The sequence below is a fragment of the Saccopteryx leptura genome, chromosome 7 (assembly GCF_036850995.1).
Source record: "Saccopteryx leptura isolate mSacLep1 chromosome 7, mSacLep1_pri_phased_curated, whole genome shotgun sequence".
Taxonomy (NCBI): Eukaryota; Metazoa; Chordata; class Mammalia; order Chiroptera; family Emballonuridae; genus Saccopteryx; species Saccopteryx leptura.
This window is the reverse complement of record NC_089509.1, coordinates 78287725-78303111: the sequence shown is the minus strand read 5'-3', so window position 1 is coordinate 78303111 and position 15387 is coordinate 78287725. Positions and strand designations below refer to the sequence as shown.

Genomic DNA, 15387 nt, shown 5'->3' with positions numbered 1-15387 from the left:
CAAATTCAAGTGAATATTAATTTGATCTCAGTGAGAACACTTAATATTTGCCAAGAAAATTGTTCAATGGTTTTAAAGCCATTTCAGCAAATTGTCAAAGCTTCTTCCACTTATTCAAAGAAAAAAAAATATTCTCCAGACCTCCAGTTTTCAGTGGTTGATGAAATTCATGAGCAAAACGTTTTATTATACTCTTGCATTTATTTAATATATAGAGGGCCATAGAGGAGGGAAAAAGAAGGGAGATATAATAATAGTGTACAGCAGAGAAAAAGATAAATAGAATCCATGCTTTTATAAGGCTTATATCTCAGTATAACTGTACCTTACTTTTACCTCAAAGAACCAAGATTCTCCTTTTGCAATGAGAAGAAAAATACCAAATGTCTATACTTTTTTCTTAGCCATCCTCTAAAAACTTGATTTGAGGCAGCAAGAGTCCAGAATTTCCAAAGGGAAAACAAACCTGAAAGGAGGCCCTGCGTGAGCAATGCTAGGAAACGAAAGAGAAGATGTCAGCAGCAGAAAATAACTAAATTCAGATCAAACTAAAAAAAAAAAAGCCAATTAGAAAAGGAGAATTTTTATAAGATATCCTGAACAACTGTGTTAATTTGGTGCTATGGCTTAACGTTAAGTAAATTTTTCACTGAAACATTGAATCAAGTCAATTCATTTGAACCAAGTTGTCAGTCATTTTTTTTTTTTTTTTTTGGTCAAGATTATGTATGGTGTAATAACAAAATATTTTTGGTCTAAATTTGCAGATACCCGCAAAGTCCTTGATAGGTTACAAAAGCTACAGATAGACAGGAGAGAGAATCTACCTTTCTCTCTGTTCTTCTGCTAACAAATAATTATTTTGGTGTTTTTTATGGTGATAGTCCCTAGAGTTTAACACAACCCTGAAAACTTAAACTGGCTTGCCGGTAAATGGAACCACCTTTTAAAAAATACAAATGCCTGATCTACAAAGTCACTTCTCTAGATCTACTATGAAAAAGATCAAAAACTCTCTGAAGATATAGGCAGCTCCTGATCTCAGATTTTTCAGATGTCAGGAATCAGTCTAGATAGCAATGTCATGATCTCAGTAGCTGTCACCACATGGCAACATCACAGCCAAAGTAGGAACACCACTTCTCAATGACTTGAGCATTTAGAGATGGTTACCATCTGTCCTAACTATTTGTTTCTAAATAGGTGAGAATAAAAATGACTGTGTTCCTGAAGCAATTCTCTTACAAAAAAAGGAAAAAAAAAGGTGAATTAGCATATTTTCTGCCAGCCTTTTTCACAGAGATCTAGATAATTCTGATATAGATGGTCTAGAGAGGACTACTCTCTGAGAAGCACTGGTGTGTAGACAAACCCTCACACAGTTAGCAAACCCATCAAGCAGTGATTCTCAGGAAGCGAGACCGATTCCAGGCCCCTTGCTTGAGAATGCAGAATTCTAGGCTCTACCCTCAGATTTACCAGAGCACCGAAACCTGCTGATGAATTGGTGTATTTTAGTGTTCCTGAAAATTTAATACACATTCCATGGCAAGATGAAAAGGGATTGTATTTTACTTTAATGCATCCATAGATGATCCCCATTCCACACTTACTAGCTTTCTGACCTTATATAATACCTTTGGTCTATAAAATAGCTGTTGTGGCAATTAAATAAAGCTACACATGTTAAGAACTCAGCAAGTAATAAGCTGCTTGTTATTGTTATCATTATAGTATATGCCCAGCTCTAAGAAAGATATTCAGAAATAAAATGTGTAGTTCATCACTTTGAGAAGCATATCATCTAATTAGAAATACAGTATAACTATTAATAAACATTTAAAATATGGCAATAAATATTTGCAAACAAAGAAACAACATGATATTCTGAGTAACAGTATATTATTGTAATATATAGAAAATTATAATAGGGAAACATTATTAAAAGTGTACTTTAGGCCCTGGCCGATTGGCTCAGTGGATAGACCATTGGCCTGGAGTGTGGATGTCTAGGATTTTATCCCTAGTCAGGGCACACATGAGAAACAACCATCTGCTTCTCTTCCCCCTATTCCTCCCCCCCTTTCTCTCTCTTCCTCTCCCACAGCCAGTGGCTTGACTGGCTTGAGCAAAGGCCCCAGATGAGGGTTGCCAGGTGGATCCTGGTTAGGACACATACAGAAGTCTGTCTCTCCTCCTCTCACTTAAAAAAAAAAAGTTTGCTTTAAAATATCTAATTCTAATGCAGGTGACCTAATTCTCATTAATTCATCAAATTTTGATTTATGTAAGGAAACATACTAAGATCATGAGTGATAACATAATTTAAAACTGAAGTAGAGAAAGAGTAGGGGACAGGGGCCATGGAATAGGCTTCAAGGGGCTCGTGAAACCCCTAAAACATTATTTGGGGTTGTGTATCTGAGTATGGGCATTTCTGAGGAAAGATAAATGCCTTCTCTTTGATTTTCAAAGGGTTTAGTGGCCCCCCAAAAATGTTAAGTATCACTGAAGATTCCAGTTTGGCACAATTTATGCGCATCCTCATGTATGCTGAGGGAATTTAACTTCTGATTGCCTTCCAAATAGTCTCCTTGTTTACTTTCTGTTAAATATCATCTGCATCATTTTCCCCAGGCTTTCACCATCCAAATATCCGGAGTAGAAAACTAACACAGTAAGATTTCATTTAAGGAGATTGTAAAGCAGTTTCATGGCTACTTCAGCCTATTCAGAATCTGCAGGCATCAGCACGGAGGTTTATGAATGTGTTTTAAATGTTCCGGTGGCAGAGACTAACTGATGATTATTTTCTGAGTTTTTTCTTTTTTACTTTTTATCCATTGCTTGGTTGTTTGAATTATTTTTGATTAGTTCTGTGTATCTTTTTATATCAGCTAGAAAAGCAAAGAAACTTCCCCAGAAAAAAACAATCCAGTTTTGCCAACTTGCGTTTTGCCAAGCTAGCAATTTTTCCACTTTGTGTTTTATTTATAATGTGGTAACAACACTATTGATGTGACACGTTTTCATTTCTCTCCTTCTTTAGGTGTGTGTGCAACATTGACTGCTCTCAAACCAACTTCAATCCCCTCTGTGCTTCTGATGGGAAGTCTTATGATAATGCATGTCAAATCAAAGAAGCATCGTGTCAGAAACAGGAGAAAATTGAAGTCATGTCGTTGGGTCGATGTCAAGGTAATGTTCCTACTAAAATTCATTTCAAATAATGTTTTTAGTCTTTGTGTAGAAATGAAAAGTGAAGATAACTGCTTTTTAGGCAGCTGGTTCATTTCCTAAAGGCAGTTCTGATTTATAATGGATAGTGGAGCCTACTGCAGCATTTGTGTTGATTATAAGAGTTTGAGGTCCTATCGACAATAGTCCGTATCTTTTTTTATATAATGGGACTGTATTTTCACAATGCCATAACACACAGAAACTAATATTCAAAAGATAACATTCTCCTTGCAGAGGTAAAAAAAAAAAGTCAAAATCATTTTAGAGAACATTTTAAGATTTTATTAAGACAACCTTGAAAGTAACCCATACTATTTTTATGCATTGATTTAATAGAATTATTTTAAGTATACTTTTTAGAACAGAATATGCCAAAATATTATATTTTATTTCTTATTCAGAAAAAAATTTGTTGATTTTTTTTACTTCTTATTATTTTACCCAACCTATGTTAATTATAATTATGACCTCCTTGAATAAACTTTAGAAAACTGTATTGTTCTATTATTCACCCTCAAACTGAAATTAACATTGTGAATCTGTCTTTGTATGAAGAATGCTTAGAAGTATAGCTGTAAAAATACCTTAATTGCAATGAAAATACTGCTGGGGGACAATATCTGTGACAGTAGAAATTAAGAAAGAGTTAATCATTCTTTATTGTTATTTTTTTTTACACAGATAACACAACTACAACTACTAAATCTGAAGATGGACATTATGCAAGAACAGATTATGCAGGTACATAATATTTTCTACTCCAAAATATGAGCACTTCTGCAAATAGTTCTGAGGACTCATTGTTTACCATTGAGCCTGAGTTGAACCTTCTAAGACTTCTGATATGACTAAGTCTTCTTTTTCTCCGTTCAGCCTTTCAATAGGCAAGAGTGAATTTTTTGAAACAAATAAGACACATTATTTTTGCCAGAGCTAAAGCAATTGTCAAAAATGTCAGTAAGATATAATTAACTTGTTTTGACAGCGCAAATGGTACAAATGACAAAACATTTATCAAATTAATGGGCATCATTGGAAATTAATGCAATTTTTGGCAGTATATTGTAATAAATGCAAATGTTCTTGTTTGAATTTTCATAAAAGTCAACAATAAAAGTGTTTGCTAGTCTCTAAAAAAAGCTGGAAAGAAAAGATAGCTATAAATAGTAATACAAGCTGTCTCTATTTAGATAGAAAGTTAAAAAAGTATGTATAATTTATTTTAAAAAGTAATGTTTCTTTCATATACTTAGGAAATAAAATGTATCGCCTGACTGGGGGTGGCATGGTGCAGTGTCAACCTGGGATGCTGAGGTCCCAGGTTGGAAACCCCAAGGTCGTTTGCTTGAGCGCAGGCTCATCCGGCTTGAGCGTGGGATCACAGACATGATTCTACAATTGCTGGCTTGAAGCCCAATGTTGCTGACTTGAGCAAGGGATCACTGGCTCAGCTAGAGTCCCCTGGTCAAGGCACATATGAAAAGCAATCAATGAACAACTAAACTGCTGCAACTATGAGTTAGTGCTTCACATCTCTCTCTTCCTGTCTGCCTGTCTGTCTCTTTCTCTCTTTCTATCTCACGAAAAAAAAACAAAACTGAAATGTATCTTCTAACACATACAAAATTACAAAGCATTTTATGTAAAAATGTACATTTTATTTAGCAATTATAGGGTTTTATTTTGAGGAATATTTCTATCTAATGTAATTTTCCTAGGGTATGAAATAATTTATAAGTATGCAAATAGGATTTCAATAGATTCTTGAATTTTAATAAAATTAGGATAAAAAATATAAAATTTTAATTATTGAAGTTGATTACAATATGTGGGGTTTTTTAAAACAACTTTCCATTTAGTTATTTAACAGTTTTCCATTTAGCTATTAAGCTATTTGTAACTAGATTTATGGCTAAATAGTCAATCAAAATATCAATAAATTGCTTCTTATCTTTCAACATATAAACTACCACTCATTTTTTTGAAATTGCACTTTCTTCAACAATATTTCTGATGTTATATTTATATACAAACTAAATGATGAAATTGAAAAAAAATCATCAATTAGACATTTTACTTATAAATATTTCAGACCTCTTAGAATTTAAAAATAATAAAAGAATTCTTTTTAATTTTTCATTTTTATCTTAATGTTTTTCAACATACAATAAAACTTTTCATGTGATAGTAATCTAGAATTATAGCGGACAGTGATACATGAAAAAACATTAGTTCTACTATTGTATAGCTGTTCCCAAAATGTCTAGGAGAGATATTAATAGCTGTTCCTTGAAAAGAACATGATCAATATTTTGGGGAAGAGCCCAGTTAAATAAACATATTTTTTTACCCAGGATTTCTCATAGTTCCTGTATGCACTATAAGAAAATTTTGAGATATGTATCTTTTTTTGTTTATTTATTCATCTTTTTAATATGGACAGTTTCTAGTCAGCACAAAACACACGTAAATGTAGGCTGGGTGGTGTAATGAACCACCTGTACTCATCACTAAAATTCAATAAAATCATCCCATGGCTGAACTATCTTTATTTCCACTTAACTTTACTTCCAACTTTCAAAATATGAGGCAATGAATACCAGAAATTACATCACTGCATTCATAAATACTTTCACTTGCATCTTTTAAAGATCAAATGTTTTTTAAACAATATTACAATGTCATTATCATACCTAAAATAATTATGAATACATCTTTAAAACATATAACTTTTATTGAACTTATTTGATGAATAACATATTTTTTGTATGAGACAATTATTATAGTACTAGTGTTCCCAAGAATATACTTTAGAATATGCTGATCTTCAGGAAAATATTAAAAGTAATAAAAGATAATAATAGATAATTAAGTTCTGAAGCTAATAATACATATTTTATATGTTAAATGAAATCAAATTTAAATTCTATATCTTTATTATATATAATAACTGTATCTTGACAGTGTTATAAGCCACTACCTGGTACTCTTAATTTTACTGTAGCCTAAAATACTTCTAGATTTCATAAGGATCTTATTTTCACTCAACGAGTATCTTACAAACTTTGCTTAAAATACTTTTATTATTGTTTGGAAAAATAATTCACTTGGAAAACAAATTTTCTGAAACTTAATGTTCTATGAATATTTCTACATTGAGCCATCCATCATTGGATTCATAGAAAAATTAAACAACCTTTTCCTGAGAATTTTGTCCCTGAAACAAAGAAATCTTCATGTTAATTATTGTCAATATACAAATATATGGGTTTCGAGTAGTTAAATTTTTATCCCAAAAATATTTCATATTTAAGTTTGGTTTCAAACAGTTTCTGATTATCACTGTCAATGCTTTTTTTTTTTTTTTTTTTTTTTTTAGAGACAGGAAGGGACAGATAGGGACAGACAGACAGGAAGGGAAAGAGATAAGAAGCATCAGTTCTTCATTGTGCCACCTCAGTTATTCATTGATTGCTTTCTTATATGTGCCTTGACTGGGGGGCTACACCAGATGGAGTGACCCCTTGCTTAAGCCAGCGACCTTGGGCTCAAGCCACTGACCTTGGGCTTCAAGCTGGGTGACCATAGGGTAATGTCTATGATCCCACACTCAAGTCAGTGACCGCACACTCAAGATGGTGAACCTGCACTCAAGCCAGTGACCTCAGGGTTTCAAACCTGGGTCTTCTGCATCCCAAGCTGATGCTCTATCCACTGCACCACTGCCTGGTCAGGCTCAGTATCAATGATTTTAATTGGCATTATTTTATATTTTATCACTTTATTGAACATGAAAAAGAAATACATGCAAATGAAAACTATTGTGTCTTTCAAAGTCTTCTAGTTTGCCATCAGATTTATGTATTAAATCCCCAAGAAAGACATTTAAGATAAAAGTTAAGTTTAAAAACACATACTTGTTGAAATTCAAATTTAAGACAGGAATGAAGATGATATCAATTAAGCTTGCAGTTTCTAATTAAGCATTGATTATTTACTTAACAATTTTCTTTGACATTAACTTAGATGTCTCTATCTTTATTGATGACTTTATTAAAACACAATGCATATCCCTATTTGACATGATTAAAATAATAGTCATGTAACTCAACATTTCCAAGCTTCCAACAGTATTTGCATTTTCCTGAATTTTGGACCACAAACTTTGGAAAATTGAAAAGAAGACAGTTTGGAGACTCAGTATGTCACATCCTCTTAATTTCTTTTTTTTAAATGTGAGTATTCACTTATTCCAAATAATTATTACTAAAACCTAAAATAAGAATAAGTTACATAAGCACTAAGATAAGTGACCATAATTTTACAACCTATCAGTAATAAGTAAATTAATTAATTAATTAATTAAAAAGCACTGGAAGTTGACTGAGAAAGCAGTAAAGACAGAACAGCATGTCCTCCTAATTTCTGTTTCGCATGCTCAAAACTTCCCAAGGAGTGCAAACAGGAACTGCGTGACTCATTCCTAGAAGTTTGCTGTGTGCTCACAGCTAATTTAACGTCAGTCATTTCCCCTCTTAGGCAAAACATTCATGAACTCTCCCACCAGAGGGAAGTACTGATCTTAACACACTCACTTTTTCTGTATATGTCATTGCAACACCCCCCACCGACTCTCACCCTTTGTGCCTATCTTAAAGCTTTTAATACAATAACAGGCATTTCTGATTACAAATATGGAAATTTACTTTAAAGAATGCTTAAGTCTTAAATATGCTCTTTTATTTGTAATATTATCTTTAATAATAATAAAAAAAAAAGAGATACCAGTAAGGACCAGCAGGTGCTGATTTACAAAAAGAAAAATAAAAAAAAAAAAGAAAAGAAAAGAAAGGAAGAAACTAAGGGAGCATCCAACAAGAACCTGAGCGCGTTAGAGCTGTGAATTCCGTGATCCTCACGGGCACAGAACTGCTGTGGACACCAGGAAAGCAAAGAATTTGTCAGATCATCCTGCCGGAATTACTTTTGGTTGTATCTGACTTTGGACTCTACTCTGCCCTCTCTCCTTTAATGAAACACAAGGCATTAGTGAGCCCTGAATCAGAGCTTTGGTTGCCTTGAAACAAGGCAACGTGACAAGATCCTTGTCTGATAAGCTAAATAGGCCACTGAATGTTATTTTCCCCTCATCTGTCTAAAGTTTGGGCTTAGTGTTAGATCTTCCTCTTTACTTGCAAAAAGGTTTAGAGAACACAATTTTAGAAAACCACAAAGCTAGGGCTTTTAGGGATTCTCATTGTTAACATTAAACTTTCTGGAAGTTTTAAAGTAGCAAATGTTTTACATCTCTTGAAATTTGAGCATTTTATTTAAAAAATATTTTATATATAAATTACACACACACACACACACACACACACACACACACACACATTCTTCTCCCTCATGTCTTATAATAAAAAAAAAGTGAAGTTCAACTATTTTCTTTTTCATTATCTGGTATATGTATTTTCTACTTGTGTTGTTTTTCTCCCTAAAAGTCTAGCCATGTTTCAGAAAAAGTGGCTACATATTTTTTTCAGTGCTAATGAGCTTACTTTCATAAATTGTTAGATGAAACAAATAACATGAAGTTAAATTATTTTGTCTTTTATCATCCAGAAAATAAAATATATTTTCTTTTATGACATTCCATACTAGTTTTCAAAAGAAGTTTCAGTGGCTTATAATTAAAACATATTCAATAAGATTGTAAAGGGAAACTGAAAATGTAAAAGCAGAACTGTTGATAAAAATAAGTATATATTGGCCCTGGCCGGTTGGCTCAGCGGTAGAGCGTTGGCCTGGCGTGCGGGGGACCCGGGTTCAATTCCCAGCCAGGGCACATAGGAGAAGCGCCCATTTGCTTCTCCACCCCCCCCTTCCTCTCTGTCTCTCTCTTCCCCTCCCGCAGCCAAGGCTCCATTGGAGCAAAGATGGCCCGGGCGCTGGGGATGGCTCCTTGGCCTCTGCCCCAGGCGCTAGAGTGGCTCTGGTCGCAGCAGAGCAACGCCCTGGAGGGGCAGAGCATCGCCCCCTGGTGGGCAGAGCATCGCCCCTGGTGGGCGGGCCAGGTGGATCCCGGTCCAGCACATGCAGGAGTCTGTCTGACTGTCTCTCCCCATTTCCAGCTTCAGAAAAAAATACAAAAAATAAAAATAAAAATAAATATATATCAACAACATAGACTATTACAGTTATTATATTGAGCCTTAAGTTTTCGTGCAACCAATGTCAAAAGAGAAATTATAGGTGAATCACTTGATTCAGAAAATATTTATATTTGCAGAGGCCCTGTTATATGCACTCCATTGCCCTGAGCTTCACAAAGGTGAGCACATCAACCTAAGTCTTTGCTAAAATGGAACTTGGGTTTTCATTATCTGATAAAAATAAATAATCGGTTTGGAGATCAATGACAACATTTCTCGAGTGCTAAATTCTAAAAGAAATATTTAACAGAGCATCTCCAGAAAACACGAATATTATCTCTGACAGTGATTTTTATCAAATAAGCCAAGAAGCTCTTTATAAGGCCGGAGATATTTTAATCAATTTTTGATAACATTTTAGGGGACAGCATTGAAACATGTATAAATCAATGATAGTGTTTCTATGGCAGACGGCAGTAATGAGTTATAGTTATGTATATTTCCAAATTGGGAAAAATAAATAAATGAGACAGAATGCTGAGGAAAACGACTGTGAGGGAGAGCTTATCTTCCTCATATATCTACAGGTTCAACAGGAGCTGGGTAACAGAACAATCAGAAAACCTAAAACAGATAAAAATTGTGTCAGATTATGGTAACATAAGTATCACTATCCCCTTCTTTATTAGCTGCTAATGAGAAAAGTACGTCCTGAGTCATATCTCCAGCCTTGGGAGGAAGCCAGGGTCTTCTTAGCTCTGAGTCTAGGTACAGGCATGCAGGGAGTCCATATGTCTACTTATCACATACTGCACTGTGGCTGTTCATCATTTCTTGTAACATTTAGGGAGGATTAATTCTTAGGAAATAGTATCTTTAAAAACCTCTTGCTTATATTTAAGCAATATTATATTTTATTTTTTTAGTGAGAGAGAGAGACAAACAGACAGACCGGGACAGACAGACTGGAAGGGAGAGAAGTGAGAAGCATCAATTCTTCTTTGTGGCATCTTAAGTTGTTCATTGATTGCTTTCGCATATGTGCCTTGACCGGGGGGCTCCAGCTAGGCAACTGACCCCTTGCTTAAACCAGCAACCTTGGACTCAAACCAGTGAGCTTGGGCTTCAAGCCAGCAACCTTTGGGCTCAAGCCAGCGACCATGGAGTCATGTCTATGATCCCACACTCAAGCTGGCGACCCATACTCAACCTAGAGACCTCAACGTATTGAACCTGGGTCCTCAGCATCCCAAGCCTATGCTCTATCAACTGTGCCAACATCTGGTCATGCTTACGCAGTATTTTAAATATTAAGATAAGGTTTGAAATATGAAAGAAAGCAATCAGAAATACACATTTAAACCAAATACTATCCATCCTATTATTATTCTATCAACACATTTTTCCACATGAGAAGGAAACTGATATCTCGAAAGGGTATCTAGATAATCTAAGCGAATTGTCATGATAACCTGTTCTCTGTAGAAAGCACTGCAATTCACAAAGGCTTTTTATATATATTGTCTCTTTCAGTCTTAACAACAGAAATGTGAGGAAGATATTGTATGCATTTGACAGGCAAGAAATTGAGGTTTAGGGAAATTAAGTAAAAAGCTTACATGATAGAACTAAGGTTTAAATCATCATTACTTATACCAGCAAAGTGTGAGTGGTGAGGGATCACAAAAGAAGTGTCACTGCCTAACACTCTTAGAGGCTGGGGAACTTGCTCTGCACCTTGGGAGTTCAGATTCAAAAGTGTTTCACCATCATGTCTATCTACATTGCTGTGAGATGCCCCTAAGAGTGACTCTTCTTTTTGAACTTACATAAACATCCTAAAAGTGCTATATTGTTTGGTTTTTAAAATTATCCTGTTCTGTTTCCTATTTCCCTCACAAACACAAGAGAAGCCGAAAGTGTTGCTACCAAGTAAACCCTATATTAATAGAAAATGTGTGCATGAAACTGCAGTTAAAAAAAAAAAATCCATTCCCATTACCTTATTTGGTCTAATGTCAATCCAATAAAACAGGATTACAAATACTAAGGGAAATAAAAATTGAGGCTGAAAGAAGCTAAGTGAGGGACTTGGAGCTGGATGGAGGCAGTATTTTGACATATTGAACACCCACCCATGCAAATAAGGCACTCGCTTGATTTATCTACTGTTTGCCTCTATTGCTCTCTCACTGTACATAGACAGACATGAATATCAAGTGGTTACATATCATATTTATAACATGAATTAATTCAGTCATGTGGCAAAAATATGCATTTAAAATGGAGGCTTTTTCCATTTGCTCCTGAGCACAAAGAGCTCTTCACGGGAAGCATGTTATATCTAGGCCAATAATTTGATCTCTAGGAAATAAATAAATAAGTAAATAACTCAGGCAGCAGATTGTAGCACAAATATTGGTATCAACAGTGAAATAAATAAAAATGTTTGCCCAGGCTATTACAGTGCAACCAGATAGCTTAGAATATTTAAGCTCAGGAAATGAATTAAGATGTCAGGATTTCTGAGGGAAAGTGTCTCAATTCAAGTATTTTTCCCCCTGGGATTACATTAGAGTGCTGCAAAATTCATAAAGCTTTCTATGAACTCTAACTCACAGTTTTTCCTGGTCTCTCGAACTTCTGCGCTTTCATTGTTCTCCCCATAAAATCATGTCGCCAGCCATCTGTAATATTATGTGATGTTCATGGCTGTAGATAAACGCAGAGATAGTATTTGCAATACAGATGAAGGTTTTCTACTGAAGAGTTGCCTCGGGCCCTGGTAGATACTCTGGAAAACTTTGTGTTATATAACCCAGTTCATAAATGTATCCTGCATCATTTATGTGCACTTTTTCCTAGTTGAATTGCTTCTTTCTGAAACAAATTATTTACCTCGAGGTATTACTTATCTACCTTTCTCTTCCAAAAAGGTATGGCGCTCAGTGGTTAAACCTACTAAAAAGACAGAGTTGAGTTTAAACACAGGCCATGCACTTATTGATGATTTAACCTTGAGCCAATTAGTTAATCTTTTTCAGCCTCAGTCTCTTCATCTGTTTAATGGAGTTAAGCCTACTGTCACTGGGTTGAAATCTGAATTAAAGGACATTATATAAGGCATTAGCAAGCAACTAGTAAGCTAGATATTGTTATTACTTTCTTTTTGGTCTGACATTGAAAATTTATTTTTATGGGAATATAAAAGATTTTATGGGACATTATCTGTTCATATGACATGTGTTTAGAGTTATATATTATATATAGTAATTTGTGAACTCATACAATTACAAGGCCTTTTTTTCTACTCAGGTCATATAACAATCTGTTGCAAGAGACTTTACCTTTATATTTCATTATAAAGAAATATTTATTGAGTACCTACCATTTACAAATCTTCAATACATTAATGGCTAATTTTCAGTTTTCCTCTAGTCAACATAATATTATGTATGGCATGTTTTGATCACTTTAAAATAACACAATTACCAGATTATTACAACATGATATTCAAATAGAAATTTAATGAGAAGACATACCATTTGACAGAATTACAAGATCTTGATATTAATTATATCTATTTCCTATTTGACCTTTAAAATTAGTCCTTTATACCCCGGGTACATGTTTGAAGGATCCACACATTTATTACTTAACAGAAACCTATATAATGTGTGGTTGTATACTGATGGGGAGGTGCCAAGCAAAAGTAACAAGAATGTCTTAGGTAAGACCTTATTTGTTTATGCAAAACATTATTTTCACTCAGAAAAGTTACTGTTCACACATCATCAATCAACACACATGTACCTTAAAGAGACAATGCATCTAGGTTAGAGCAAACATTTTCAACAAAAACTGATCACCAGGGAATTTATAACATGAATTAACTTGTGCATCAGGGAAGCACAAGTTTACTGAGCATAGGAGACAAAGAGGAAAAGGTATCTGAGCTCAAATATCTAGATGTCATTTATGAAGGTGATATAATTCTGTAATTTACCTTTTTGCCTCAACCATGTTATTGCCATTCCTATAAGTATGGGTGAAACTGAAAGAGTAAGTATTTGTCCTTATGTTCTGTATAATTCCTGAGCACATTGTTTTCCATTAAATTAATCAGCAAAATTCAAGCAATTTCATAAAAACAAAATACCCACAGCACTTTCATGTGCGGCTTTTGCTAATGAGGCTGACGTGTTTCAAACATATGAGCACACGTTATTGAGCACATTAAAAATTCAATTCACACATCTTGATGATTTGAGACATCAAGATGATTTGATGAGTATAAACGTAATCAAACAAAAATATTTTTTAGCCTCAGCCAGTTGGCTCAGCAGTAGAGTGTCGGCCTGACAGGTGGAAGTCTTGGATTCAATTCCTGGTCAGGGTACACAGGAGAAGCGCCCATGTGCCTTTGGCCAGTTTGCATTAACAGTATCGGCCTATGTGACTGACTCCACTCTGTTGAGTTTTCGCTTCTATCAGGATAAAGTTGAGGCCTGCTCTCCCAGAGCCATTTTATAACTTTCAGACATTCTAGTACTCCGGAATAGCACAGGGCACCACTACTCTCCTTACTCCCGAGTTCCTCTGGACTCTCATTCAATAGCCCCCAAGAAATGACAAAACCAATCAGTACAGAATACCAATATTAACCATATTGGATTGGTAGATCCTTAATAACATGGTGGAACTTGCAGAAGTTTTTACACAAAGTTACCTTTGAAAGCCATTCTTTAGAATATATTCCAAAAAGAGTTGGAGCACTAACAAAGAAAAATGAATAAATCTTAAAAAGCAAGTTTAATATTTTGGAGATGTTTTAAGTTAATTCTTAGCATTTATGCTAATAAATACCCTTTATCATAATATTGTTAATGTTTCATTTTATAAAACATAAACAGAAAGGGTTTATTAACTTGCCCACAGAATGAGACAAGTGTTCTGCAGAGTTATAAATGCATTAACAATGTCTGATAGTGTTACATGGTATTTCTGTAAAATATAGTCTAGGCCAATAAAAAAAATCCACTGCTTTTAATCTCCTTTTATATTTTCTAAGATTCATAGCTGTGTATATCATATCTCAGAAAACCCTTTCCCAAGACTATATCATTAAAAAAATTATTTAATGGTGGAAATAAATGTCTGTTTAAATAAAAAAAATATTAAATAAATTTTTAAATATCATTTAGGAAATGAATCCCCAAACAAGCCCCATTTGTCCTCCAGAAATTAAGTATTCCAGAAAGATACTGTTATTAGTCTACAGAGTTTAAAGCTACAAGCAATTAGTGCTTTGTCAGGCAGTACACATCCAATTTCACTTCTGCAGCTTGACTATTCATGTACTGTCACAATTATTCTACAAATCTTGTACCACTGGGTTTTTCCTATTTATTTTTCTGTTATTTAAAAAAACCCAAGGAAGTTGAAGGTTTCCCATTGCGTGAAATAATCTCTGAGCAAATCTCACTCCTGTCCTATGCCCCTAGCCAATCACCCTTCCCACTGTAGGCACAAATGTCTTTGTTTCTGATTTTAATGCAATCTAGCTATAAAAGCATTAGGAAGCCCCAACAGGCAGTTCAGACAAACTCAGCTGTAACATAGTTTTAATAAAGTGTCCTCATTGTCTTCTACCTGTGGATCAATTAATAGTAAGCATAATACCTCATCAACAATGATTGGCAACCTTGACCCTCACTTATCTAGGTAGATGACCAGAACTATATTCTGACATTCAGGCTGGCCTTTTTTTGCAAGGAAGCATGCCTCTTAGCAGTTCACTTTAGCCATGAATTGGTATGTGCTTAGGAAACACAGTTTACAGTAATGTTATCTTAAGAAAACCATTGTTGCCTGACCAGGCAGTGGTGCAGCAGATAGAACATCAGACTGGGACACGAAGAACCCAAGTTTGAACACCCCAAGGTCGCCAACTTTAGTGTGGGCTCATCTGGTTTGAGCAAGGCTCACCAGCTTG

General features: G+C 34.7%; 1 protein-coding gene across 1 annotated transcript in view; it reads left to right on the top strand.

Annotated features, from left to right (window-relative positions):
- TMEFF2 (transmembrane protein with EGF like and two follistatin like domains 2) overlaps positions 1-15387 on the top strand; it is a 262310-nt gene that overhangs the window by 204770 nt on the left and 42153 nt on the right. Inside the window, exons 6-7 of the mRNA XM_066345763.1 lie at positions 3050-3198; positions 3922-3981. Of these exons, the coding sequence (XP_066201860.1) occupies positions 3050-3198; positions 3922-3981 (209 nt within the window). The remainder of the gene's footprint in view (positions 1-3049; positions 3199-3921; positions 3982-15387) is intronic.